The sequence below is a fragment of the Phascolarctos cinereus genome, unplaced genomic scaffold, assembly GCF_003287225.1.
Source record: "Phascolarctos cinereus isolate Bilbo 61053 unplaced genomic scaffold, phaCin_HiC Scaffold_1;HRSCAF=81, whole genome shotgun sequence".
In the NCBI taxonomy this organism is placed as follows: Eukaryota; Metazoa; Chordata; class Mammalia; order Diprotodontia; family Phascolarctidae; genus Phascolarctos; species Phascolarctos cinereus.
The window spans coordinates 108,253,228-108,280,857 of record NW_027555514.1 but is presented as its reverse complement, the minus strand read 5'-3'; the positions used below and the strand labels follow the sequence as shown (position 1 = coordinate 108,280,857).

At 40.3% G+C, this 27,630-nt stretch overlaps 1 protein-coding gene across 1 annotated transcript in view; it reads right to left on the bottom strand.

Annotated features, from left to right (window-relative positions):
- Nucleotides 1-27,630, bottom strand: part of SLC13A4 (solute carrier family 13 member 4) — a 62,130-nt gene that overhangs the window by 19,672 nt on the left and 14,828 nt on the right. The window contains exons 3-9 of the mRNA XM_020998157.2: nt 12,407-12,543; nt 9,270-9,448; nt 8,719-8,773; nt 8,097-8,136; nt 6,449-6,526; nt 3,690-3,874; nt 2,617-2,736 (exon numbers count right to left, since the gene is read on the bottom strand). Of these exons, the coding sequence (XP_020853816.1) occupies nt 2,617-2,736; nt 3,690-3,874; nt 6,449-6,526; nt 8,097-8,136; nt 8,719-8,773; nt 9,270-9,448; nt 12,407-12,543 (794 nt within the window). The remainder of the gene's footprint in view (nt 1-2,616; nt 2,737-3,689; nt 3,875-6,448; nt 6,527-8,096; nt 8,137-8,718; nt 8,774-9,269; nt 9,449-12,406; nt 12,544-27,630) is intronic.

Here is a 27,630-nt window from a genome sequence, read left to right as displayed (position 1 = left end):
CAGTAGTATTCCATCACAATCATCTACTTCAACTTGTTTAGCTATTCCCCAATTGATGGGCATCCTTGTAATTTCCAATTCTTTGCTGCTGCAAAAAAAGCTGCTACAAGTCTTTTTGTATATATGGGTCCTTTTCCTTTTTTTCTGATCTCTTTGGGGGACAAACCTAGTAGTAATACCTCACATTTATGAAGCATTTTAAGGAGTTCCATGAACACTTGCCTTACAGCAACCCAGTGAAGCAGCAGCTGCAAGTATTAGCATCCTCATTTTATAGATGAAGAAACTGATGCCCAGAGCAGGGAATTGACTTGCCTATGGTCAGGCAATGAGTAAGTGCTTGAAGCAGAATTTTAATTGTGGATTGTACCAAATTCAGTGCTCTATCCCCTATGTAATTATAGACTTTAATGTTGTGGAATTTATGAAAACTTGGCCTGGGCTGGAGCTTATCTTTGTGCAGTTTATGAAGAAGCAGTTTGCCAAGCAAGTTAAGCAACACTTCGGGGAGGAGAAGGAGAACAACATAGTTATAGACCTTAGGACAGTCAAAGTGTGGCCTCAGACGCTTACTAGCTGTGTGATGTTTGGCAAGTTGTTTAACCCCTTTCTACCTCAGTATCCTTATCTGTAAAATGGTGAGAATGATATCATCTACCTCACAGGGCTGTTATAAGGATCAAATGAAATAACATGTGCAAAGTACTTTGTAAATTTCAAATCTCTGTACAAATGCTAACTATTATTATTATTATTCAAAAGGAATTTGTTAATTACAAATGGCTTATGAATTCATTAAACAGGTTAGGATTTGGAGCCACATTTTCAATGGTAAGTTGGAATTACCCCATGTTTTTCTGAAAGTCATTGATCTGTATTTCTTTAAAAAAAACACTCCAATTCTCATAATTAATTTGGGTATGGCTTCCACTAAAATTAGTTTAAATTGTGAGGGTTCATTGAATTGTTTCCAGTTGTGTCTGACTCTTTGTGACCCCATTTGGGGTTTTCTCGGCAAAGATACTGGAGTGGTTTCCCATTTCCTTCTCCAGTTCATTTTACAGATGAGGAAACTGAGGCCAACAGGGTTAAGTGACTTGCCCAGGGTCACACAGCTAGTAAGTGTCTGGGGAGGTATTTGAACTCAGGTTTTCCTGACTTGAGGCCTGGTATTCTATCCACTGATTCACCTAGCTGCCCTAGTGAGGGTTCACAGAATTATAAAATTTGAAGGTTGGAATGGTCATCTAGGCCAACCTATCTCCCAAAAGGAATCTCTGCTACAATTTACCAGACAAGTGGTTAAACAAACTGTGTTAGAAAATTTCCAGGGGTAGCTAGGTGGTGCAGTGAATAGAGCACTGGCCCTGAAGTCAGGAGGACCTGAGTTCAAATCTGGCCTCAGACCAAACACTTGACACTTACTAGCTGTGTGACCCTGGGCAAGTCACTTAACCCCAATTGCCTAAAAGCAAAAAAAAAAAAAAAGAAAAGAAAATTTCCAGTGCCCAGAAGGCCCCCTCCCGCAATGCTCCCCTGAGGCCAACCATTCCACTTTTGGGTATCTCTAATTGTTAGAAAGTTTTCCTTATATCAAGCCTATATTTGCCTCTGTGCAGCTTTCACCTACAGCTCCTCAGCCTAAGCCTGGGGTCAAACAGAACACGTTTAATCTCTCTTCCAGTGGCATCTGTTTCAGTACATTTATTATATCCCTTCTGAGTCTTCTCTTTTTAGATCAAATAACCCCAGTTCCTTCAACCAATCCCTATATAGCATGGACTTGTGGTCCTTCTCCATCCTGATTACCCTGCCCTGCTCAATTTCTACATCATCTGTTCTTTCTTTCCAATTTGTCATCAACTCCAATGAATCACAGTAGCGTACAGTGGGATTCACCCTCTTATTCCTGGAAAATCCCACCTGCTATAGGAAGTCTTTCCTGATCCTTCTTAATTCTAATAGTACCTTTCCTCTGTTGATTATTTCCAATTTATTATATATATATATTATTTGTTTGTACACAGTTATTTGTATATTGTCTTCCCCATCTCCTGGAGGGTAGGAATGGGTTTGTGTGTGTGTGTGTGTGTGTGTGTATGTGTGTATGTGTGTGTGTGTGTATGAGTGTTTTATTTGTGAGGCAATTGGGGTTAAATGACTTGTCCAGAGTCACACAGCCAGTGAGTATCATGTGTCTGAGGCTAGATTTGAACTCAGGTCCTCCTGAGTCCAGGGCCAGTGCTCTATCCACTGCGCCACCTCACTGCCCCCCACCTTTTTTTTTTAACCTTTCCTTGTATCTTCAGTGCTTAGCAGAGGACCTGGCACATAGTAGGCCCTTAATAAATGTTTATTGACTAATTGACTAGATAATTGATATGGCTTTTAAGCAATGAAACAGCTAAGACTAGAATGGAGAATTCTTAGCTCCCAATCCAAATTACTCTTTTTAGGTTTATTAAAAGTCAACTTTAAGCCAGAGATGTCAAAAGCACCTTCCTTGAAGAAAGTGAGTTCCTCAGGAGCACATTGCTAGGACTGTTGCCATCTGCTTCTCAGTGCATAGGACAGAGGAGCCATGCCAGTCTATTGTACTTGACAGGGTTTACTCACTTGCAACCCAAGAACAGCCAGTGCATCCAAAACCAGCTCACCACCAGCATGATGAGGGAGATGGGAAAGCTAAAAAGGAACCAGGTCCCAAAGTTCACCACCTCCGCATTTGGGTATTGGCTGGAAGAGAAAGAGTTGGGTCAGTGACCAAAACGGTTGGGAGGATGAAGTTCTAAATGGTACTTTGGTGTTAACAAGCTCTGCAACACAAATATGGTTGGACTGATGCCTCTAATTATAGCCTGACATCTTCCATATCTAGATGTCATTTAGCCAACAACCTCAACTCTTCAGGACCTTGGTGGGAACTAGGAAGTAAGCAAAAAAGGCCCCTGAGTGATCATAACGATAGAGGACAGTTATTGAATCCTTTCTCCCCCCCTCTTCTCTCTCCCCTCTCTTTTTTTCCCCTATCTCTTCCCTTCTCTCTCTCTCTCTCTCTCTCTTCTCTCTCTCTCTCTCTCTCTCTCTCTCTCTCTCTCTCTTTTTCTGACTCTGTTTCTGTCTGTCTCTGTATGTCTCTCTGTCTCTCTCTTTAGGTTTGTGATTTCATTGATACAGGGAACTCCAATTGAGGATATTCCCCTGATCAAAGCAGACTGGCTTCTTCTCCTTAAGGTCTTAAAAAATTGCCTAGAACTGTGAAGTGACTTGTTCAGGGCCACATAACCAGCAAGTGTCAGAAATTGTACTTAAAACCAAGTCTTTCCAAATTCCAAGGCCAGCTCTCTATCCAAATAAAAACTTTATATATTTCAGAGTTGTATTTAGGGCTATTTCTATTCTCAGGAATGCTGGACTTGAAAGAATGCCCAGACAAACCGCGGTGGTGTTTTGTAGTTGGGCTGTCTGATGGCTGAGATGTCCCTTTTGCTTAGCCACTAAGAATCCATGCTTCACCATCAAGTATTTTTTACTCCCTAGAAAGACTAATGTTCAGACCCTGACATGATATTTTGTAAGCAAAGGGTATAGGCCTGCTCTGTTGAACCCTAATCTATGCCTTTGGAATCAAAGGTGGCATTATTCTATTCTGTCAGACTTTTCCTGGGACAAAATTCCACATGACTTACTTGTTGAAGTGTTCTAGGAAGATGAGGCTGGTGGATGTGCCAATGATGGTGGTCAGGCCCCCAATGGTGGCAGCATAAGATATGCTCAGGGAGAGGCACTTGCAGACCATATGATCGTGTTGGGATCTGTACTTGCTGCTCAGCTCCAGGTTCCTAGGGTCAGGGGGCAGGACTAATAGCCGTTCCTGCCAAAGGAAATGTACTGTACCCCTCCATCCCAGTTTTGGCTGCCTGGTGTAGAGAGTATCATTAGTAATGGGGTGTCCAGGGTCATACTCCAGGAAAGATATTTGCCCTTCACCATCATCACCTCCATCACCTCCATCACCACCATCACTACTACCACCTCTATCACCACCAGCACCTTCTTTACCACCATTATCACCATCACCTCCATCACCACCACCAACCACAATTACTAACTACTATTACTACTACTACTACTACTACCACTACTACTACTACTACTATTACTACTAGTTATTAAACACCTGCTATCTGCAAGCACTGTGCTAGAAACTGGAGATACAAAGACAGAAATGAAATAGTCCCTGTCCTCAAGGAGCTGACATTCTATTCATAGAATCCTAGAATTCAACAGCTGGAAGGGTACTCAGAGGCCATATAGTCTAGCTTGTACTTCAGTAGGAATATGCTCTACAGTTTTTCTGACAGATGTTCACCAGCAGAAGCCAGGGTGGTAGAGTGGATAGAGTGTTGGACCTAGAGTCAGGAAGACCTAGGTTCAAATCCCACCTTAGAAACTTGTTAGCTTTGTGACTTTGGGCAAGTTAATTAGCCTCTTTTAGCCTCAGTCCCTTAATCTGTAAAATGGGAATAATAGTAGCACCTACCTCACAGGGTTGTTAGAACAGTCAAACATCTTAATGTATGTAAAAGATGAGTTATTGTTATGATCCGCTCTCCATTGGGAAGTTTCCAATGATAGGAAATTCATTTCTAGAGACAACTCTTCTCTTTTCAGATTGCTCTAGTTATTTAGGAAATCTTTGAAGTCTGCCATTCTACAACTTTCACCCATTGTTGCTAGTTCTTCCCTATGGGGTCAAGCAGAACAAGTCTGACCACCCTTCCACAGGTAGTTGGAAGGCAGTAACTACCATGAAGATCAAACCCACTCTTCTAATTCAGGTCAGAAAAGGTCCTGGTTGGGTGAATACTAATGGATCATTCTTGAAGAGCAGAAGGAGGCTGCCTTCTGGTCAGAAGGTGTCTTCTTGGCCTGGGCAGAATGTAGACAATGGAGGAAGGTTCTTGAGTTGGTCTAGGTGATCTGTTGCACAGGTATCAAACATACCCCAGGTACACTCTCCAGTATGTGTGTGGGCGAACCAGATTAAAATGTAATTGGGAAATAGTTAACAAAATAAGTAAATCTATAATAGAACATAGATAATGTTGAGATATACTTTTCTTTTCTAAGTCAATATGTTCCTGAAAGGATCCTTCCTAATGTACGGTTTTGTAGCCTCTATTTCTATTTGAATTTGACATCACTGACTTATGGCTTTATTGCCACTGAATTTGCCTGGGTCATTTGCTGATGACACACTACTTCTCTCTACCATATGTATTGTTTTCTTCCTTCTTTTTTCTCTCTCTCTCCTCCTCTCATAGTATTTTTTTTCCTTTCCATTTTCCCCTCCTGCCTGGTCTGTACTGGTAGACTACTGGTCTACCAGTAGCTCCCATAGACACTGCTTATTTCTGTTGGTGACTCTGATCCTTAGTCTAAAGCAGAGGTTCCCAAAGTGGGTGATACCACCCTCTGGGGGGCACTGGAATGATCCAGGGGTGGTAGTAGCCTCTGATGCAATTGGGGGCATTGAATAAAAATAAGGGGGTAGTGGAAGCATAAGGAAAGAAGAGAAGAGAATTTTGAAAAACCGTTTATACATGTTTCATCTGTTGTGTACCAGAGCTAAAGTAGTAGTGATTACATTATTTTCCAAATAAACACACAAAAGGCAAGTTGTAACCTATCAGTGGTCAAGTCTGCCGACAGGTCTTAACAAACAAGTGTTGGCAGGGGAGCATGTCACACATTGTCGGGAAATCTAGAATGCATTGGCAGGAATATGTGTGTGTAATGACTTCTTTACAATGTGATACTGTATGGTTACAAGATGCAATATTGCATCTTCAAAATTTCAATGCAGTAAAACCCCCCACAAATTTACAATAAATTATTAAATTTAAGATGTATCATTTAAAAATATTTATATTTTTTGAAATGACACAGATTTTTAAAAAAACAATTAAAGGGTTAAAGAAAGTAGATTTCTAGGGAGGCACTGAATAATTTTTTTAAAAAGGAGTGCTAGGCCAAATAAGTTTGGGAACCTTTGGTCTAAATCCTGGACCAGAGAACAAAGCAGGAATCTCACTCATCTTTTCCTTTCTCTTCATTCCCTTTTCTCCCTGGCCCTGGCTCATTCTTGGGCCAGATTGTAGAGGAATAAGCCACCTTGCTTGGAACCAATGCCATACTTCTCTTACCTGGGAAGGACCTAAGCTGGATCCTTCAAAGCCCTCATGTGGGTGAGGAAGGGGTTACTCTCTTCCTGTGGCACAGAAGGGTGAGCCACATTCATCTGGGCAAAGAGGGCTCAGATATAACACTGCTAAGCAGTGCAACACCTGATCTGAGGTCTGCAGGGACAGTGGCCTTCATGGAAGACAATATGCCCTCAAGACATACTTCCTATATGAAATAGGACTCCCTCTAACTCCCTTACCTGAGGTGAGCTCTGTCTCTTGCTCTGAGGTTTCACAGACTTGATAGGGTTGGTGATCATGTGAACTCCATTCAGGTTCTGTAGGAACAAGATCAGTGAGCCTGCCAGGAAAAGGATGTCTAGGGTGAAGTGCCTAGGTGAGTACTCCTGACACTTGGAATGGGTGTGGAAAATGGCACTTGACTTTGCGGAGTCAGTGGGCTAGAAGCCAAGGAAAGTGACCATTTGACTGGGATTGCCCATCCCTCATCAGTTCTGCTTCCATCTTGCTAAGAAAAACACTTTGCAAAGTTTAAAACCTTATATAAATCGATCATTATTATTATTATTATTGCTGTGATAAAACTGTTGTTAGTTCTAAACCACCCTCAGTGTCAAACACCAAGTTAGGAGTCTCGCAAAAGATGACTTTCTCTCGCTGATCCTAATTTTTTTGGAATTTTTTTTTCTCTAAAGAAACTTTTGGTTCTTTTTTTCCGTTTAAAATAAAGAAAATCCTTTAAACCCAGAGTTCTTTAACCTGGGATTTGTGAGCATGTGTTTATAATATATCAATAACTGTATTGCAATATAAGTGGTTTCCTTTGTAAGCATATATATATATTTTTGCTTTAAGCATTTAAAAGCATGATTCTAAGGAGTCCATAGACTAGACTATCAGATGGATCCATGATACAAAAGCTTCAAATTGCTTCAAACTTATAGTACTACACACACACACACAGACACACAGACACACACACTTACACATACACCCTTTAAAATTCTGTACATATTGAATTTTTGTAAATTGAATCATTTTAAATATACAGCAGCTTGATATTTAAAGGAGTATTAAAACTATTTTAGGACTATTAACGCTATTTAAATGGAGAATCCTTTTTGAAACAGTAATAATTTTTCTTTAAACTAATTAATGATGTTCTCTCCCCCCACTTCAATGTATCTTTCTTTTTGTTGTTTTGTTTGGGTTTTTTGTTTGTTTGTTTTTTTGTTTTTAGGCAATTGGGGCTAAGTGACTTGCCCAGGGTCACACAGCTAGTAAGTGTCAAGTGTTTGGTCTGAGGCCGGAATTGAACTCAGGTCCTCCTGACTTCAGAGCCAGTGCTCTGTCCTCTGCACCACCTAGCTTCCCCTTTCAATATATCTTTCTTACAAATATGGACTTTCCTCTGTCAAGTTTGTGAAAAATGAGATGTTGCTATTCAGTTGTATCTGACCCCACTTGGGGTTTTCTTGGCAGAAATGCTAGAGTGGTTTGCTATTTCCTTCTCCAGCTCATTTTACAGATGAGGAAAGTGAGGCAAACAGGTGCCCAGGTAGCTAGATTGGAACTCGGGAAGATGAGTCTTCCTGGTTCCAGCCCCATATTCTATCCACTGGGCCACCATTTGTACTTTCTGAGGTAGTGCCCATTATTATAAGTCATTCAGGATTGACCCTGTAGTAGAAGGTGACTCCAGTCACCAGCTTGCCAAGAGTTGGATGCTTTCCCCTCCCCCTCCATTTTTGTGTGCTTCTTTGCCTTCATTAGACAGAAGAAGGTGATGATCTTGGAAGCCAGGGAGGCTGGGCACTGCTACCTCCCTGATTTATCCCACCGGCCTGATGAGTCATCTCAGAGCACAGAAAGAACAAAAAGAAGTACCTTGCCCTGCATCAGAGAAGGGAAATCTGGGGTTGATGAGCTGGAAGAAAGGAAAAAGAACAAGATATGAAGGAGGACATTGGACTGGACTTCATGGGACTTTAGGAGATCTCAGTTCTATTCATTCTTAACACTCAATTTTTTTTTAAATTGAAGAAAATAAACATTACTTAAGTACCTACTTTGTAAGAGGCGTTGTGCTTAGCAATGACTACAAATGTGTCAGCTATCAAGGAATTTGCAGCTGATGGGAGGGAGAATATGTCTGGACAAATAGCTAGGGATGAGAATTGGACCTGTGGTTTCACTGGCATAGGGAACTTCCTCTGTTAATGCAAGTAGGCTCCTTCTCTGCAACTTACAGTTTTAGAGAACTGACTAGGAGCCTAAGAAGTTAAGTGACTTCCCAGGGTCATGGAGTTGGAATATTCAGAAGTGGGGCTTGAATCTAGGTCTTTCTGGCTTCAAGGCAAGTTCATTATGTCCTGCTGCTTCTCAGTAACTGTAACTCAAAGAGTATAGCTAACTATAAGGTAAAATAGAATGTGATAAGGGCACAAGTGATATATAAAGAGTGGCAGAAACTTTGCCTCTCTTCCTATTAGAGGATGGATGTACTCACTCTTCATTGACAAAAATGAGCTCCAGAGAAGGGGGTCCATTTTTTTCACCAAGACCTATAGTTGGAGAGGAGGAGGAGGAGAGAGAGAAGAGAGAAAATATTGGGGCTTCAGGTGACACAGGGCAGTAAGTGGTTCTTTAAGGGTTCTGAGCTGGGTGAGAAAGTATTTCCAGCCTCCAGTTACATCCACCATTGTCTCTTCCTAACTCCCAGGGTACCTTGGTGGATAGCCATGCTTTCCTTCTCTGCTCTGAAGGCCCAGAGGGATAACATACATAGATGGACTTCAGGTTGGGCTTTGGATGTGATCTACAACATTTGAGAGAAGAGGAGGAGTTTTTGGTGGTAGCCATAGGGGAAAGAAACAGGGATTGGCAGTGACCAGTCTCGAGGGAAAATGCTCAGGGTTTTAGGGGGGAAGATTGGAAAGTAGAGCCATACGTGTGTAAGTCCTAGGAGCAGGGAGATATTTGGGGAAGAAGAGAAACCTAAGGGCCTGTATGGGGAAGAAGGGAGTGCTAAAGTTTTAGGAAAACTCAAGCAAACTGTACTGATTGGCTCAGTTTCTTCAGTGCTGGAGTTGCCAGGGGCCGCCATGACCTGCTCTTCTTCAGCACTGACCAGCTCCTGCAGCACGGCCTCCACAATCGGCATCACCATGGCAGTGGTGGAGGTATTGGAGAGCCACATGGATAGAAGGGTAGTACAGCACATGAAGCACAGCAGCAGCCTGGAAGGAAGGAGGCCACAGCAAAACTGAGAAGCCAGCAATGGACCTCATGGTACTCGAAAGAGGACTGGAATGCAATCTAGAACACAATCTAGAACCTTAGGAACAAATCATCTTGACTCTTCCTCTAGGTGACGTGTAGATTTCTCAGTAGCTTTTGCATTGGGTGGTCCTAATCTAGTAAATAATAGTAGGTATCTATTAGTCTTAAACTTGGACTTGCATTTCATACCAAAGAACCAGCAAATACAATTTCTTTCTCCCTGCCACAAGCCATGCTAATTTTATTTAGAATATGAATAGAATAGTCTATTTCCAAGGGTTTCATTATTACTGATCCTTAAATAATAAATCATGGGACCACAGGTTTATAGCTGAGAGGGATCTTAGTAATAATCTAATCCATTTTGGCAGCAAGAACAATTTCAAGAGTTAATTGTCTCAAGCAAGGCAGAAGTCCTTACTAAGATATACAATACCATTGGTGACAGAAGTACAATATTTCTTTTTTTCCCAGCTAATGATAATACGGTTTATTCTCATCTTCCTTTTTCCATTGTACACAAATATACTCATAGATGGTACTCATGGATTAAGTCAGTCATTCAGTTAACAATCATTTATTTAGCACTTACTATTTGAAGTTTCAATTTCTGGGCATTTTCTCTGGCTATACCCAATGACTGAAAAGCTCTCCCTCCTCTGCCCTGACTATTGACCTTCCTGCCTTTAAGTTCCAACTAAAATCCTATGTTCTACAGGAAGCCTTCTCCAACCTCTCTGAATTCTAGTGCCTTCCCTCCATGATTTATTTCCCATTTATCTTGTATATAGCTTCCTGTGTAATTGTTTCCTTTTTGTTTTGTATATTGCTTCCAAAGTAGTATCTATCCTGTAGGATCTCCATTTCTAATGGGTGAGATAACTCGCAAATACTAGATATGTAAAAGCTTTGTACAGAGTAGATGTATGGTAATTGCAGATAGGAAGGTGTTAGGTAGCAGCTGAGAGTACAGTATTTATTTTATTTTATTTTATTTTATTTTTGCTAGCCCATGGGGTTAAGTGACTTGCTCAGGGTGGCACAGCTGGTAAGTGTCAAGTGTCTGAGGCTGGATTTGAACTCAAGTCCTCCTGACTTCAGGGCTGGTGCTCTATCCACTGTGCCACCTAGCTGACCCTAAGTACAATATTTCTTAACCATTCTTCCTTCATTCCAGACATTAGCCATGTGATTCTCCTGTGTGTGAGTGCATGCAAAAAATATTGTTTTTGGCTATTGGGGTTAAGTGACTTGCCCAGGGTCACACAGCTAGTAAGTGTCAAGTGTTTGGTCTGAGGCCGGATTTGAACTCAGGTCCTCCTGACTTCAGGGCCTTTGCTCTATACACTGCACCACCTAGCTGCCCCCAAAAAATAATTTAAAAAAATTTGAAAGTAACTTGCCCAGAGTCACACACCTTGTAAGTATCTAAGGCTGAATTTGAACTCAAGTGTTCCCAAACCCTCAAATATAAAGAGAAAACAGCTAAGGTCTTTCAGTGGCCAAGTAGCTAATAGAATCCAGAACCCAGTTTATTGTGTTTTCTCACTGAGCTACTGAACCCACTTAAAGTTAAATGCTTCCTGTTTCTCTCTTTTGTAATACCATTCTTGGCTATACTTATTAATGGGGAAGAACAGGTCTGTGGATCATTTAAAAATCATTTCTATTTAACTTTTTGAGATGTTACATAAGGTTGTGACTATATGAGTATTTATTTCTATAAGACGTATATAAAAATAGCCTCATTATTTGATAGATAAGAAGCATAATACAATTTGGTGGAATGCAGTAGGCAGCATATCTAATTTCTGAATTATTACTTGGGTAGGCTAATGCTGCAAAGGTGTTTTGAGTAGGCTGACATCCAAATGATTTTTAATACCCAATGAGCTCATAACAAATTATGGGGGAAATGGGGAAATGGAGAGTGGGAATGATCCAGAAACAAGTGGATATGGGTCAAGCAGTATCTAATCTGGGATGAACATTTTCTTGTGGCTAATCCACAAAAAAAGATTCAAAAGTTCAAAATTCTTTTGAGGGTAACCCAATTAATGATCTCAACATGCCTAGAAGTTATTTATCTGATTGTCCTTATTCTACAAAAAAAAGAGAAACAATTAAGCTATCAAAATGGACTCTGTACAATGGAAAGAGCCGTGCTGGTTATCTGGTAAACCTAACATGAGGCAGTTTTAGTGCCCTTTCAGGCATCATCCATATGTTGATCTCACTTGTCAATGAGTAAACAGTCCCTCTGACTTTAGAAACAGCAGAACAGAAAAAAATGTTACTTGAGGGAGAAGGTGGTGAATTGCTGGCCTTCTCTATCCAATGCACCCTCCAAGTAGAAATATGAACGTAGGATTTGAGCTTAAAAGTGGAAAATACTAACAACTATATTTATATATCATAGACATTGTGTTATTATTTTTCACATCATCATCATTATTTTTGCATTCTTCTTCTTCTTGCATTATTAACATTTTCTCCATTACTTTCTTAAGTCTAGAAATCATGAAAAGGAAAAATCAAGCCTTGATTTATAGTATTTGCTAATTTCTGAGGAGAAGATGCTCACTCTGAAAATTTAATAATCAGCTCTTGAGAGCTGGTCCAAGCTGGTTCCAATACATCTCTGAATTCAGTCCTTATGTAGCTAAATTTTCTTCATGCAGATAAAATGTCAGTTTCATGGCCACTCTAATAGTTGATTGTCTTCTTAAAGATATATATATTATTGGCTAGAATAAGGACACGGTAGGAGTGTGGATGGTTCAGGGCAACTCCATTCCCATTCCTAGAAAAATAGAGTGCATGTTCTGGGCAGTATCCCTGTAGAGGAGAGACACATCAATAAAGCCTACTGTGTTATGGGCATGAGTCTATCAGTAGTCTAAGACTGTACTTACATGCCAGGTTTGGCTCCTGCCATTATGACCATGCGCAGGGCAATCCGCTTGTGCAGGTTCCATTTCTCCACTGCTGCTGCCACACAGATGACTCCCATTAGCAGCAGGGTGGTGTTCTTAAAATACTCTGCCGCCACCTGTAGAGAAGGAAGAACAGGGTCCAATCAGCTCAAAGGATAGGAGATTTCTGGGGACTTTCTTCTAACTTTCCAATAAATATTTATGGACTTGTTTTGACTGACTTCTATCATCAAGTCAGCAGGGAAGGGGGTCCCTTCTGGTTCTAAATCCAGATCCTTCGTAGAGAAACTGCAGGATAACATGGACAAGAATAGACAAGAATCACACAGGATGAGAAGGCATGGATGAGTTGTGATTAGTACCTCTGGAGGGAGTATGCCTATTGATTTATGGAAGTGTTGAAATATAGCTATTTGTAGGGTACTGTGCTAGAGCCTGGGAATAATAAGAATAAGAATTATTGTTGTTGAGTCATTTTTCAGTTGTGTTTGACTCTTCATGGGTTTTCTTGGTGGAGACACTGGAGTAGTTTGCCATTTCCTTCACTGGATAATTTTACAGATCAGGAAACGGAGGCAAACAGGGTAAAGTGACTTGCCTAAGGTCACACAACTAGTGTCTGATGCCAGATTTGAAGTCAGGAAGATGAGTCTTCCTAACTCCAGGCTCGGCACTCTATCCACTGCACCACCTAACTGCACAAGAATAAGAATAGCTAACATTTATATAGCTCTTTAAGGTTTGTAAAGCACTTTACAAATATTATCTCATTTTATCCTCACAACAACCCTGGGAGGTAGGTGCTGTTATGATCTCCATTTTACAGAGAAAGAAACTGAGGCAGACAGAATCACTTATCCAGAGTCATACAGCTAGAAAGTGTCTGAGGCTGGTTGAGTTCAGGCCTAGCTGACTCCATGACTATCCAGAACTACAACATGGATCCTACTCTCAAGCAACTTATAATATAATGGTGGAGGGGTGTGTGTGTGTGTGTGTGTGTGTGTGTGTGTGTGTGTGTGTAATTATAGCACAAGGGAGAGTGAATTAAGTGCAGAGGAAAGATCTAGGGAAGCAAAGTACTGTGAGAAATTCAAAGAGGGAGATTTTGTGTATGGGAAAAGGAATGGATGAAGGACAGCTTTATGGACAAAGTAGGCCTTGGAGCAGGGCAAGGAGATGGGGAGATGGGGGTAGAATGTGGAATGGAATGTTTTGGTCATTGAAGATGTCATGAGCAAAGGCCCAGGGATTGGAAAGGGCAGTAATGAAAGATAGAATGGTGAGTAGTTCAGATTGATTGATATGTAGAATATATGGAGATGACATAAAGGTGGATTAGAGACATATCATGGAAGGTTTTGAATGCAACATTTAAGTGTTCATAATTTTTCTGTAAGCAATGGGAATTTGCTGATAGATTTTAAATAGACCCATGACCCAAGAATTATAAGGGAATCAATGAAAAAATAAAATGTGAAGAGAGGCAGTTTAACAGTTCCAAATTTCAAACTATATTACAAGTGATAATCATCAAAACAATCTAGATGGATAAGTGGAATAGATTAGGTACACAATACACAGTAGTAAATGACTGTAATAGTCTAATGTCCAATAAACCCAAAGATAATAAGTTTTGGAACAAGAACTTAATGCTTGAAAAATATTGCTGGGAAAACTGTAAAACAGTTTGGCAGAAACTAGGCATAGATCAACATCTCATATACCAAGATAAATGGATGAATGGATATAAATGGATAAATGATTTAGAGACAGAGAGTGATATCATAAGTAAATTAGGTGAGCATGGAAAAAATGTACCTGTCAGATCTATACAATTTATGATCAAACAATAGATAGCATCACAGCATATAAAATGAATAGTTTTGATTACATGAAATTAAAAAAGCTTTTGCATAAATAAAACTAGTGCAGCCAAAATTAGAAGGAAAACAGAAAACTGGGAAGAAAGGTTTACAGCAAATTTCTCTGATAAAGATTTAATTTCTCAAACATATAGAGAACTGAGCCAAATTTATAAAAAAGAACCATTCCCTAGTTGATAAATAAAAGCCATTCCCTAGTCAAAATATATGAACAAAAGATGTTTCCTGACCCTTCCCAGTCATACTCCAGCTTATCATTCCAGAGTAATTATACATTATTTCCTCTATTCCCAACTAAACTGGTCAACTTGCTGTTCCTTATTTCCCCAGATGGTATTTCCTCTTTCCACTCTATGCCTTTGCACAGAGTATCTGCCATGCCTGGAATGCTTTCCCTCTTTCCCTCCAAAACCTCTAATTCCTTTAAAAGCTCAGCTCAGTGGCTGCCACCTTCAAAAGGCCTTTACTAATTTCCCTACTTGTTACTATGTTCTCTCACAAATCATTGTATATTTATTTTGTATGCAGCCTACATGCATTTATCTGTGTTGAGAATGTATCTTTCCTAGCTGTAAGTTATTAAAGATATATTTTGTATCTTTTTTAGTAGAATGTAAACCTTTTGAGAATAGAGAATGTCTCACTTTTATATTTGTATCACTAGCATCCAGCACAGTTCCTGGCACATAGTAGGTGCTTAACTAAATGCATATTGATTGATATTAATTGATCAGAAAGGGAAATTAGGACAGTCTTGTGAAATATGTAATGAGATGGGATACACTGGAAGTAAGGAGACTAATTAACAGACAGTAGCCTAAGTGAGAAAAGATTAGGGCCTAAATGTGGGGTGGTGGGGGTGCTATTGTGACAGAAAGGAAAGATCCCATGGTGATACAATTGGCAGGAATTGGAAACTGGGTGTGTGTAGTAAGGGAGACTTGTAATATATGCTATCTTATGACATTGCTTGTATTTTAAGCTCATATCATTATTTAATTTTCATTCATAGATATGTTATTTATCCACTAGACTATAAGATCCTTGAAGAAGATATATCTTTTGGTATTCCCCAGCACAAAGTAGATATGTAATAAATGCTCATTGAATGAATGAATGAAAATGTTTATTAGCCTGCTGGAAAATGATTGAAATTGGAGAGGGAAGGTATAGCGCGCCTGGCAAAATTGTAAAAACAAAACCCAACATGTCTTATATGGCCCATGTTTGGTTAATTTCATCTGTGTCGTTAAAGTCACACAGAAGCCCAGGGCTAGAAAGGACTTTTAGGATCTCAAGATCACCCTCCCCCCCAATTCCAAGTTGGACTGCCCCCAAACTAATCCCTAAAATAGGGATGTCTTCCCTGGGAAAGATTATCTCCATAAAGATGTTTGCATGAGGGCAGGAGCTGTCTCAGTTTTGGCTTGCCCTATTCCTGGCATGTGCTTGGTACATAATAGGCACTTAACAAAATGCCTATTGATAGATTGATTGACCTCTTTTGATAACTCTGTCCTCACGGACAAATCCATTTTCCCCTTAGTATCTAAGGAAATAATTATCACTATTCTTGCTGAGGATATGGCATCCTGGCTCTGCAGGAGTTCATTAATGTTTTGGGGAATCCATCTTTCCTCTGCTGGTGACGTGAATGACTTGATGTCTGGCCCAAGCATCAAAGTGCTGGTCTCCTGAAGGGAGATGAAAATGCCATTGAAATGGCTTTAGAAATAACCTGACATCTCAAGAGTCATTCTGGAGTCATTCAGCATCCTAGAGTGGGAAAAGCACCGGCCAAGAAGTCAGAAAGAGTGAGGTTCTATTCTGACTTTATATGATTCCTTTGTAATGATGAGTTTTACTTGCATAGTACTTTTCCATACTCCTGGCAGGTAGTTCAGTAGTATCATCTCTAGCTTATGAAAGACTGAAGCACAGACAATTCATTTTTTTGACACCCAACTGACTGGACTATGCTTCTTCCTCTTGGTACTCTGAAGTGCTTTTTCCGAGTCACTTCAGTGTACAATAACTATATATTTTGAAGGTAATGATTATTTCGGTCTCCTAGCACTTCCCATCACAAAATACTAGCTCTGGCTCCAGAAGCCCTTCAGGAAGTCTAATGGGGTTATTAGAGGTAGTATGTGGGACTATGGCTTCTGGGAACTGGAAACAGCCAGGAGGGTTAACAGCAATTGAATTTACTTGGGCAAGCCAGACAAAGCTGAAGACAATGGTTATGACATAAGCATCCTCTAGTGTATTTCTTCAGTTAGTCCCTTCTTACTCATTTTCACAGTCATAATCTTGATCTCTAGGTCCCAGTCTTCTCATGCCTGGAAGTTTTTATCTTTCAGAACGGTGCTACCATTTTAAAATCATTGGTTTTACTGGTTATACCATGTGACCCTATCACCACTTGGTGGTAGTGTAGAGAAGAGAGAATTAGAACAGAACTCTAGTCCTTGGAATCCCTGGGGATTCTCAACAGTGTTGAGCCTGGAATGGTGGATAAGATATGGGACTTAGGTTTAGGATGACCTGGGTTCAAATCTCATCTCTGACACTTACTAGATGTATGACAATGGGAAAATCACTTTATCTCTGTGAGTCTCAGTTTTCCTTTATGTAAAATGAGGATAATGTTACCTGGAGTACTTACTCTATGAGGTTGTTGTGAGGCCCAAATTAATGTTAAATAAAAGACTTTGCAAACTTTAAAGTGCTAAATAAATGTCCGTTATTATCTTTAATGCTATAGACATGTGACATATACCCAGACTAGTCCCTTGACTTTTGTCCTGCCAGTGGACTTAAATGACTCAGGAAGAAAGAGTAGGACTGATGACTTTGTGCAGCTCTGCCTCACTTAAATCCAATTCACATGCAAGTCAAGACATCACCAGTGATATCATTGGTCCTTTTGAAAAATGAAGGTGAAACAACAACCTAGACTAGTACACCTCATTGATCTCAGCCTCTCTTCACATAGAATCAATCAATAAGCATTCATTAAGCATGTGCTATGTGCCAGGCTATGGGGATTCAAAGTCCCTGTCCTCAAGGAACTTACATTCCACCAAGGGAAACAACATGCCTGCCTATGCATAAATATCAGATCTCTAGTATTCCATGTCACAGGACACTGTCCTTCTCATCTGTTCAATACTGTGAATGCCCTAGAAGACAAAGAAAGTATATGTATCATAATATTGTATGGGAAAGATAGCTAATAGAATGGGTAACAATTCTTACTAGCTGTGTGACCTTGGGCAAGTCACTTAACCCCATTGCCTAGCAAAAAAAAAATCAATCAGAATGGGTAACAATTAAGATTCAAAATGATCTTGTCAGGCTGGAATGACAGGTATGAGGAAATTCAGTAGGCATCAATGTCCACCATTTGAATAGTAAATAAATTTTAATAACTACATATAATATTTAATTTTGAAAAATCAATTATAAAATATAGGCTAGGGAGATCTGGCTTGACAAAAGTTCATGTGAAAAAAATCTGGTGGCTTTGTTTGAATCAGCTGAAACTGAATTAGCTAAATTTTTTTTTTCTAAGTAGAAGCAATCAGGCAGTATTAATAGAACAATGCTGTCCATTTTGGGAAATATTTCCCCTGTACTCTCTGATTATATCTGGAGTACTGTGCTTACTTAGTTCTTGGTTCCACTTTTTAAGAGGGACATTGAAAATGGACTCTACTGTGTTGAGAAGAAAGTGATCAGATCAGAGTCATGAGAGATTTAGAAGTACAGGTATATCTTGGAGATATTGCATATTTGTTTCCAGACTACCATAATAAAGCTAATATCATAATAAAGTAAGTCACATGATTTTTCTGGTTTCTCAATGCATATAAAAGTTATGTTTACACTATACTGTAGTTTATTAAATGCACAATAATTGTTGTTTTTCAGTTGTATCTGAATCCTTCTGGGGTTTTCTTGGCAAAGATACTGGAGTGGTTTGCCATGTCCCTCTACAGCTCATTTTACAGATGAGGAGACTGAGGCAAACAGGGTTAAATGACTTGCCCAGTTAGGAAGAGGAGTCTTTCTGACTACAGGCTGAGCACTCTATCCACAGTACCACCTAGCTGCTCATAATAGTATTATATCTAAAAAACGGTGTACATACCATAATTAAAAAACATTTTATTTCTTTACAAAAGCACTTTTAGTTTCCTTCAAGAACATTTCCTTTGCATTCACAACTTGTCTAACTGACGCAAGAGGCCTAGCTTTTGTCCTATCTCAGCTTTTGACATGTCTTCCTCACTAAGTTTCATCATTTATAGCGTTTTTTAGGCAATTGGGTTTAAGTGACTTGCTCAGGGTCACACAGCTGGTAAGTGTCAAGTGTTTGGTCTGGGGTCGGATTTGAACTCAGGTCCTCCTGACTTCAGGGCTGGTGCTCTATCCACTGCACCACCTTGCTGTCTGCATTTCTAGCTTTTGATTTAAAGTGAGAGACATATAACTCTTCCTTTCACTTGAACCCTTAGCAGCCAGTGTAGGGTTATGAAATGGCCTAATTTCAATATTATTGTGTCTCAGGGAATAGAGAAGCCCGAGGAGAGGAAATGAGCCAGGAAAGGCTGGTCAGTAGAGTAGTCAGAACATACACAACATTTGTCATTAGTTCATTGTCTTATATGGGCACTGTTTGTGGTGTCCCAAAATGATGACAATAGTAACATCAAAGATCACTGATCACAGGTCATCATATAATAATGAAAAAATGAATAATAATAATGAAAAAAATAGAAATATTGTGAGAATTACCAATAAGTGAAACAGAGACACATGCTGTTGGAAAAATGGCGCTGGTAAACTTGCTTGCTGCAGGGGTTGCCACAGACCTTCAATTTGCATAAAACTCACTATCTCCAAAGTACAGTAAAGCAAGGAGCAATAAAACCAGGTATGTCTATAATATCCTATGCTGTTTAGCCTGAAGAATCATAGAATCTTGGGGTCTTAGATTTAGAAATGGAATCACAGTATTGTAGGATCATAGATTAGAAGCTGGTGGAGATGTTAGAGACATTCGAGGTTAAGTGACTTGCCCTGGCTCACACAGCTACTTAAGAAATGTCTAAGGTAGGATTCCAGCCCAGGCATTCCTGATGGTCCAGTGATCTATGCACTATACCACAGAGACTTTTTTTTGAGGGGATCTTAGAGGTCATTCTGATAGAATGTAAGTTATTTGAGGGCAAAGACTAATTTTTGTCTCTGCATCCCCAGCACCTAGCACATGGTAGGTACTTAATAAATGCTTATTGATCAATTGAAGGAGTCCAGCCCCCTCGTTTACAGATACAGAGTGGAGACCCAGAGAAATGAAAAGACTTGCCCGTGGTCACACAGGTTCTAAATGACAGAACCAGGATTTCAAGTGAGAATCTCTGAGCTCTTTTTCTTAGAGAAGAGATTACAGCATAACATTATAACCATCCTCTAATATCTTAATTGTTGTTCAGTCATTTTAGTTGTGTTTGACTTCTCCTGACCCTTTTCTTGGCAGAGATAATGGAGTGGGTTGCCATTTCCTCCTCCAGCTCATTTTACAGATGGGGAAACTGAGGCCAACAGGGTTAAGTGACTTGCTTAGGGTCACTCAGCTAGTAAGTGTCTGAGACTGGGTTTGAACTCAGGAAGATGAATCTTTCTGACTGCAGATCCAGAACTCTATGCACTAAACCATCTAACTGCCCCTAGTATCTTAATAAGCCAGCACATAGGAGAAAAAACAGTCTGGTTCTTTGTTTCTCCAGAAGGCAGGACTAGAATCAGTGGATGGAAGTTAGAAAGGATTACATTTTTGCTTAATGTAAGGAAGAACTTTCTAAGGAATAGGCTATCTTTCTGAGGAGTAATAAACAGGTTGATTAGGAGGTAGTCAGATTCAATGGAAGTATTTAAAGAGAAGGTGGATAAACCAACCATCTATTGGTAAGGACACATTAGATGGGATTTCTCAGGGTCTAAATGAAGCCAAGGTCTACCTGACTCTAAGATCCTATGTATTCTTTGTGAAGTGCTTTTTAAAAAATTTTTATTAATTTATTTTGATTTATCAACAATCACTTCCATGTGCTTTTGAGTCGAAAATTTTTCTCCCCCTTCCTCTCCCCACCCTCCTCAAGACGGCACACGATTTGATATAGGCTTTCCATTTACATCCCCCTTAAATATATTTTTGTAAGTAAAAATTAAAACCAATAGGAGGAACCATCAGAAAGATGAAACAAAACTCAACAGAAGGTAAAAATAAGTGATAGCGATTTGACTTCCATAGTTCTTTCTTTGGATGTGGACAGCATTTTCCATCCCGAGGCCTCTGGAGATGTCTTAGATCCTCGTAATGCTGAGAAGGGTTCAGTTTAACAATCTTAGTCATTGCATAATGTGGCTGTTATTGTGTACAAAGTTGTGAAGTGCTTTTTAATCCCTATATTCTCTTTCCTACACGGTAATTGATTAAGGATCCCAGGTACAAACCTGAATGCCTAGTCATGGTCTTTCTATCATATGTAACAAAACCTCCATTTATCTCAATCTCAGACTGTCTGTTTCCTCTAAAGAATTCTGCTTACCATCATCCTTTCCCATTTCCCATGAGAGCCATCTCTCTGCCAGTTTTTTTTCTCCCTTATTTCTGATCTTAACTAGAAACCCTCCTCCTTCAAGAAATCATACCAGACTACCCCACCCAACTCCATGCATACCAACGACCACACAGTAGGTAGTTCCAAGCAGCTGGTACTAGTTATGTGCAGAAAAGATTTCTCTCACTTAACATACATTCTAGCTGATTTCATTCTAAAATGAATATAAGTTTAATTAATTCTTTTCCACTGATTTGTCACGAAAAAATAGAGCTGCATTTTGGCAGAAAAACAGTGTACTAATATCACTTTTAAGATCATTATGACACATATTAAAATCATACATATAAAGAAAAGCTTCTAATAAAGCATTAAAAACATTTGATAATATAACAGTATGGCATTGTGGATGGAACACTGTGCTGGGAGCCAGGAGATGTGGCTGTTATAATTCCTGGTTTATCCACTAACTAGCAGTTGATCTTGGGCAAGTCACAATCTCTCTAAGACCTCAATTTCCTCATTTGAAACATGAAAGAGTTTGACTAGATGATCCTTATGGTCCATCGCAGCATTAAATACTATGATTATATAATTCATACTATAACATGATTCTTCAAGGCTTCAAGTGGTGGGCATTCTCCAAGTGTCAGAGAGGAAATTGTAGCTGGGGATTGGTCCTGGGGGATAGGTCTTTGTAGGGCATAGACCCCAACTGGTCTATTTCAGATCCACAAATAATTGGTTTCAGAGCTGCACTTTCAGTCCCATCCTTTCCTATTCTGTTGTGACCATAGGCACTGGGGTAGGAAGGAAAAATGTCTGGAAGTTGCCACATTGCTGTCCCTGCGGCTTGGCTCTCCTCATTAATATAACCACCCTCCTTTCCCACTCACAAGCATGTACAAGTGTAAGGAGGAGTCTGGATAATTAGGTCTGGCACATACTTCAAATTTAGGCAGACAAATGGTCAAAGTCAATGCTTTGGTTAATATAAAGAAGACATGGAGAGGCAGCTAGATGAAGTAGTGGATAGAGTGCTGAACTTGTAGTCAGGAAAATACAAGTTCAAATCATGCTTCAGATACAGTTTGCTAGCTGTCTGACTCTGAGTAAGTCATGTAACTTCCGTGAACCTCAGTTTCTCTGTCTGTAAAATGGGAATGGGGACAATGCTAATATCTATGTGACAGAGTTGTTGTGATAGTCAAATGAGAATATATGTGAAGCACTTTGCAAACCCTAAAGTACTACACAAATATTAGATATTATTATTAATTATAGAGAGGCAAATGAGATCTCTAAATTATTTCAGTGATAGTTCCTAAAGTGGTCCAGGAAAGCTACTGAAAAAGACAGACATACTTTGCTGTAAGTCTATAGGGCAGTTTTTTTGGGGGGCTGCTGCTGGTGGTGGATGTCTCAGTCGGTTTTTTTTTCTCAAATATATCCTTGTAGTCTACAAATTTTTCAGGTAGCTTGAGTTGTTTTTCCATCTCTGGAAGGGTTGGAATAATTCAGATCATAGATCATAGGGACCATAGAAATCATCTAATTCACTTAGTTTATAGGTAAGGTAGCTGAGTCTAGACAGGCTGGCTTGTTTATGGTCACACTGCTAATTAGGGGCAGAGCTTGGACTCTTAGGAGGTATACTAAATCCTAGTCCAGGTGTTTTTTTTTTTAATCTTGAGTTTTTTGACTGTTCTAGGTGGGGCCTCTGTGGGTTGGAGATGTCAGGTGGCGGTATTGCTAAAGTAACAGGGGTCTTGGGATTGTGAGGGTCAGCAGATGGGTTGACAAAACAGTGGGACCACCTGATGGTGAGGATGTAGGCAGTGTGCCCAGAGCAGGTTACACCAGAGGATCACTCGATTTTGTAATGATCTGGTTATCGTGAACTGGGCCTAGTCAAATGGCTGGTTGGTGTGAAGCTGTCCAAGGGAATAGTCTCCTGGAGTTACAGGTGATTAGGGGACCCCTTTTTGGACTTCTTGAAGGAATTGAGGTAATGTGGAGTCATCTTTGACTCCTCCCCCAAATTCTTCCAATTAAATCTCGGCAATATTTCTTGTGTCCTGGGTACCTTCCTTAGTCCTCTCTTATCTCTTTTAGGTGTTTTCCTAGCTAATCTCCCCGAGCTACCTTAGTAATGTGCTGGTTTGACCACCTCATTTCTCCACTCAAAAACTACCTATTGTTCCCCATTGCTTATGAAAGAATAACCTCCAGATCCTGGCATTCAAGGCTCTTGAATTATCTGCTCCTAACCTGTCCGTTAGCCTTAGCCTGTTCACTGCTCTTCTTCCCCTATTATGTATGCTAGTTTATTCATGATTCCCAATTCTTGTCCTGGCCTTGTTTTGCTTGTTCCTGCTGCTCCCCTGTTGAATAAACTCTTTTCCACACACAGTGGTTGAAAATCCTCCCTTCTTTAAGTCTCCACCCAAATGATGTCTTCTCTAACCTCAGTTCCTCTTCCTCCTCCTGGTCCCAGTGGGATCATTCCATCCTCCATGTTCCTCATAGCACTTTGTCTGGTCTTTTCTGACTGCTAGCCTATTCTACCTTTAGTGTGCTTTTTTTCCCCAAGCTTTTTGGTGAGGCAATTGGGGTTAAGTGACTTGCCCAGGGTCACACAGCTATTAAGTGTCAAGTGTCTGAGGTCGGATTTGAACTCAGGTCCTCTGAATTCCAAGGCTGGAGCTCTATCCACTGCACCATCTAGCTTTTAGTGTGCTTTTGTGGGGTTGTTGTAGGTATCTAATAAATGCCTAAATAAATATTCAATAAATGCCTACAGTAAAGTGGACAAAGTTCTGGGGAAAAAAAGCAAAGCAAGTAAGAGTAAGTAAGAGGTGGTGCAGTGGATAGAGGGCTAGCCCTGGAGTCAGGAGGAGCTGAGTTCAAATCCTGCCTCAGCTACGTACTTAGCTGTATGACCCTAGAGAGATCACTTGGCTTCACTCAGCCTCAATTTCCTCATCTGTAAAATGGGGATAATAATAGTCCCTACCTCATGTGGTTTCTGTGAAGATAAGATAATATATGTAAAAAGTTTTGCACATCTTAAAGTGTCATATAAACACTTCCAGCTATTAATATCTAGTCATTGAATTGAATTGGGCATATGTTGGTACTACCCTATTTGCCCACAGGAAGGGCATGGTGCAGTGTAAAGAGCACAGTATCTGGAGTAAGGACCAGTGTTCATATCCTACCTCTTACTTTTTTTTTTTGTTGAATCATTTCAGTTGTATCTGACTCTTCATGACCTCATTTGGGATTTTCTTGGCAAAGATACTGGAGTGGTTTGCCATTTCCTTCCCCAGCTCATTTTTAAAGATGAGGAACTGAAGCAAGCAGGGTTAAATGACTTGCCCAGGGTCACACAGCTAATAAGTGTCTGAGGCCAGATTTGAACTCAGGTCCTCCAGACTCCAGGGCCAGCCCTCTATCCACTGCACCACCTAAGCTGCGCCACCTCTTACTTACTTATTCTTACTTGCTTTCTACCTCTGTGAACTCAGGCAGATCACTTATCCTCCCCAGGCCTCAGTTTCCTTATCTGTAAAATGAGGGAGTTGGACTCTAAGGTTTCTTCCCATTCTAGATTTATGATCCTGTAATCAAATCTTTGTGTTGATGATGATGATGAGGAAGTGTTTTCATGTGGGAAGCTAATGGTGTGATGGGAACTGGACTTGCATTCTGATCCCCTTGAGAGGATTCACCCTAGCATGCTCAGGATGGACCATTTCTCTGAGAGGAGGCTGGTTTTACCAGGCACTCAGATGAGTGGTACTTAGGCTTTCTGCAGGATGGATGTCAGATGAGGGTACAACAGTATGGCTCCACCTCTGAAATCCAATTGTGTGTCCATGTTATTGGCACGGGCTCCTTAGATAATGGTAGAGTCACCTGACAGCCAATGGGGGTCAGGTGGGTATGAGTGCTCTAATTCTAATGGGTTATTTGTATAGAGGGCAATGAAATTCCTGAGACTGTTGGGGGTTGGGGAGTTGGGAATTGTTTGAGCAAACTCATCCTTCAGGTTTTGAATTGAGTCTTTATAGGAAAGGGAAGCATTGTACTGTCAGACTCGAACAGATTCTGTGCTCCTGAATGTTTCCCCTTGTGTAGGTGCCAGACCATTTCTGTTTCGTGGTTTGAGTCCCCCATCTTCAAATATCCTGCTAGGATTTGGGGCATCTGCTGTACCTTCTCTAGGCTCTACATTCTCTGGACTTGGCTCCTTTCTGAAGGATACAGTTTGTGGTAGATTTAGAATAGCATGAAGCGCTGATTAATAAATGCCTATAATTTTTTGGAGTGTCCATTAAACTGCTCCAGCAGTAGAAAAGCCAGAGCATTGGGGGCGGGGAGAGGCAAGGCTAGGTACTGAGTGTGGGATAGGAGTGACAGGTGGCTTGTGTGTGTCTATTTGAATTATATTTCCCTCCTCGAGACTCAAGCTCAGATTGAAAGCTATGAAAAGCATGGTGGTCCAAATGGTGGCTTTCAGAAGGTGACCAGTGAATTCTTTTAGTTTTCACTTTGCTGTCTGATTCTAGTAGATCTGAGCAGTTTTCTTTTCTGGTTTCTTAGGATCATAGGATCATAAGTCTTAGAATTTAAAGGCCATTGAATCCACTCCCCTCATTTTGCAGATAAAGAAACTGAGGCACAAAGAGGTTAAGTTACTTGTCTGGAGTCTTACTATATGGCATCCAGGTTTTGAATCTGGTCATGTTTGCTAGGAGTCTGATGATTCTTAAATTCTCCCTCCTTGTCCTGTTTCTCAGGTCAATTTTTCTTGAGAATAGGTCATAGGATCATAGGAGCGTAGATCTGGAGTTGGAAGGGACCTGTGAGGCCCATGAGTCCAATTTGCTCCATTTACAGATGTGGAAAATGAGGGTTAGAGAGGTTAAGTGATTTGCTCAGGGTCAAACAGCTAGTAAATGTCTGCGGTAAATTTTGAACCCAGATCTTCCTACTCCAAATTCTAATACCTCACATGTTCTCTTATTTACCAGAGATCACACTGGCTTCAGGTCCCCTTTTTGTATAATCCTGGAATGGATGGAGGAATCTGTTGGTGTTTTCCTTTAGTTTTATTGATGCTTGAGAAGCAGGATAATATATAATAATATAATATAGAGATCCAACTTTAAAGCCGGGAAGATGTGGGTTCAAGTCTCACGCCTAAAACATATTGACTTTGTGACTTTGGACAAAACACTTAACCTTCCATTGCTTTAGACAACTCGTTAAGACTACAAGATGCCAGTATTCTTGTATGGAGGGAGTTTTTTAACTCAGTATTTCCCTGTATTAATAAAATCATAGGTCAAGTCCCTATACCATATTGATCATTGCTTCATCTGGAACCCTTTAAAATCTTTGCTGGGGAGTTTCTTAGGGCAGTCATCATCAGCTGTAGCCATACTACCCTTTTCTCTAGAGTCCATATTTCCTCCTGGTTGGAGTCTAAGGTTTGGGTCTAAGTTATGTTGTCATAGTGGGCTGAAGGTTGGGGGCTGCCTCTAAGTGATAGACTGCTGATAGCAATTGTATTTAGTTAGTTGAGTATAGAGAAAGTAAGAATAAGGTCAGGGTATACAGAAAGCTGAGGCCAGGTGGCCAGGGGAGAAACTGGTTCCCCAAATAGCTCAGGGTTCAATGAGGATGAAAATTCTAAGTTATGGTTAGTGGTCAGAAAAGGAAGGTGCACGTCAGCAGAATGAACAGGACCATTTGGCTATCTCAGATCTAGTTTTGAATATTTCCCTCTTGCTTTAACAGGAGTATTTATCACTAGTTGAAGGTGGCCTTCAGGATTGCAGGAAAAGGCCCTTGGGAAGAGTGCAGTGAGTTGAGGAGTACCAGGTAGGGAGCCCTAGGCTGCTTAGAAGAGGTCATTCTGGACACTTCTCAGTACCAAAAATAGCTGTCAAAGCTCGAACATTAAAGCCCGCCACTTCACTCCCTAGTAGAGGCCATTAGGTTATCATTCATGAACAACTTTCTCCTAATTAAATCATAGTTTGCAAGAGGCTCCATTATCTAGTTTCCTACCCAATGACAGATTAAAAAGCAATAAGCCAGAAAAGGATCTTTTACTTAGTGGCTGCAGTGAGAATTTATAGCTGATGGCCCAAGGGTGAAGGATATAGAAAAATGAGAGAGTAGTCCCAGCATGGTGAGTACTACATATGATAACATAATATGAAGATGGATAATATTATCCTAGTTTCAGACACTTCTTAGTTGTGTGACCATGGGCAAGTCACTTAACGTCTCTTTGCCTCAGTTTCTTAATCTGTAAAATGAGTATAATGATAGCCCCTACTTCTAGGGTTGTAGAGAGGATCAAGTGAAATGATCGTTGTAAAGTGCTTAGCAAAGCACCTAGCATATAGTAAGCACCATGTGCATGTTAGCTGTTATTATTATATATTAGATGGGGATATTGAGAGCACCTACCTCCCGGGATTGTCGTGAGGATCAAATCAGATTCTAATTGTGAAGCATTTCGCACGGTGCCTGGCACATACTAAGTGCTAAAAGATGTTGTTATTGCTGTCTGGGCTTAGAGTTCAATAGGAGGAGAGAAAGCTGGATTGCCTTTGGGAGACTGAAAAATTCCTTTAATAACCTAGAGCTTTTCTGTGAAACAAAG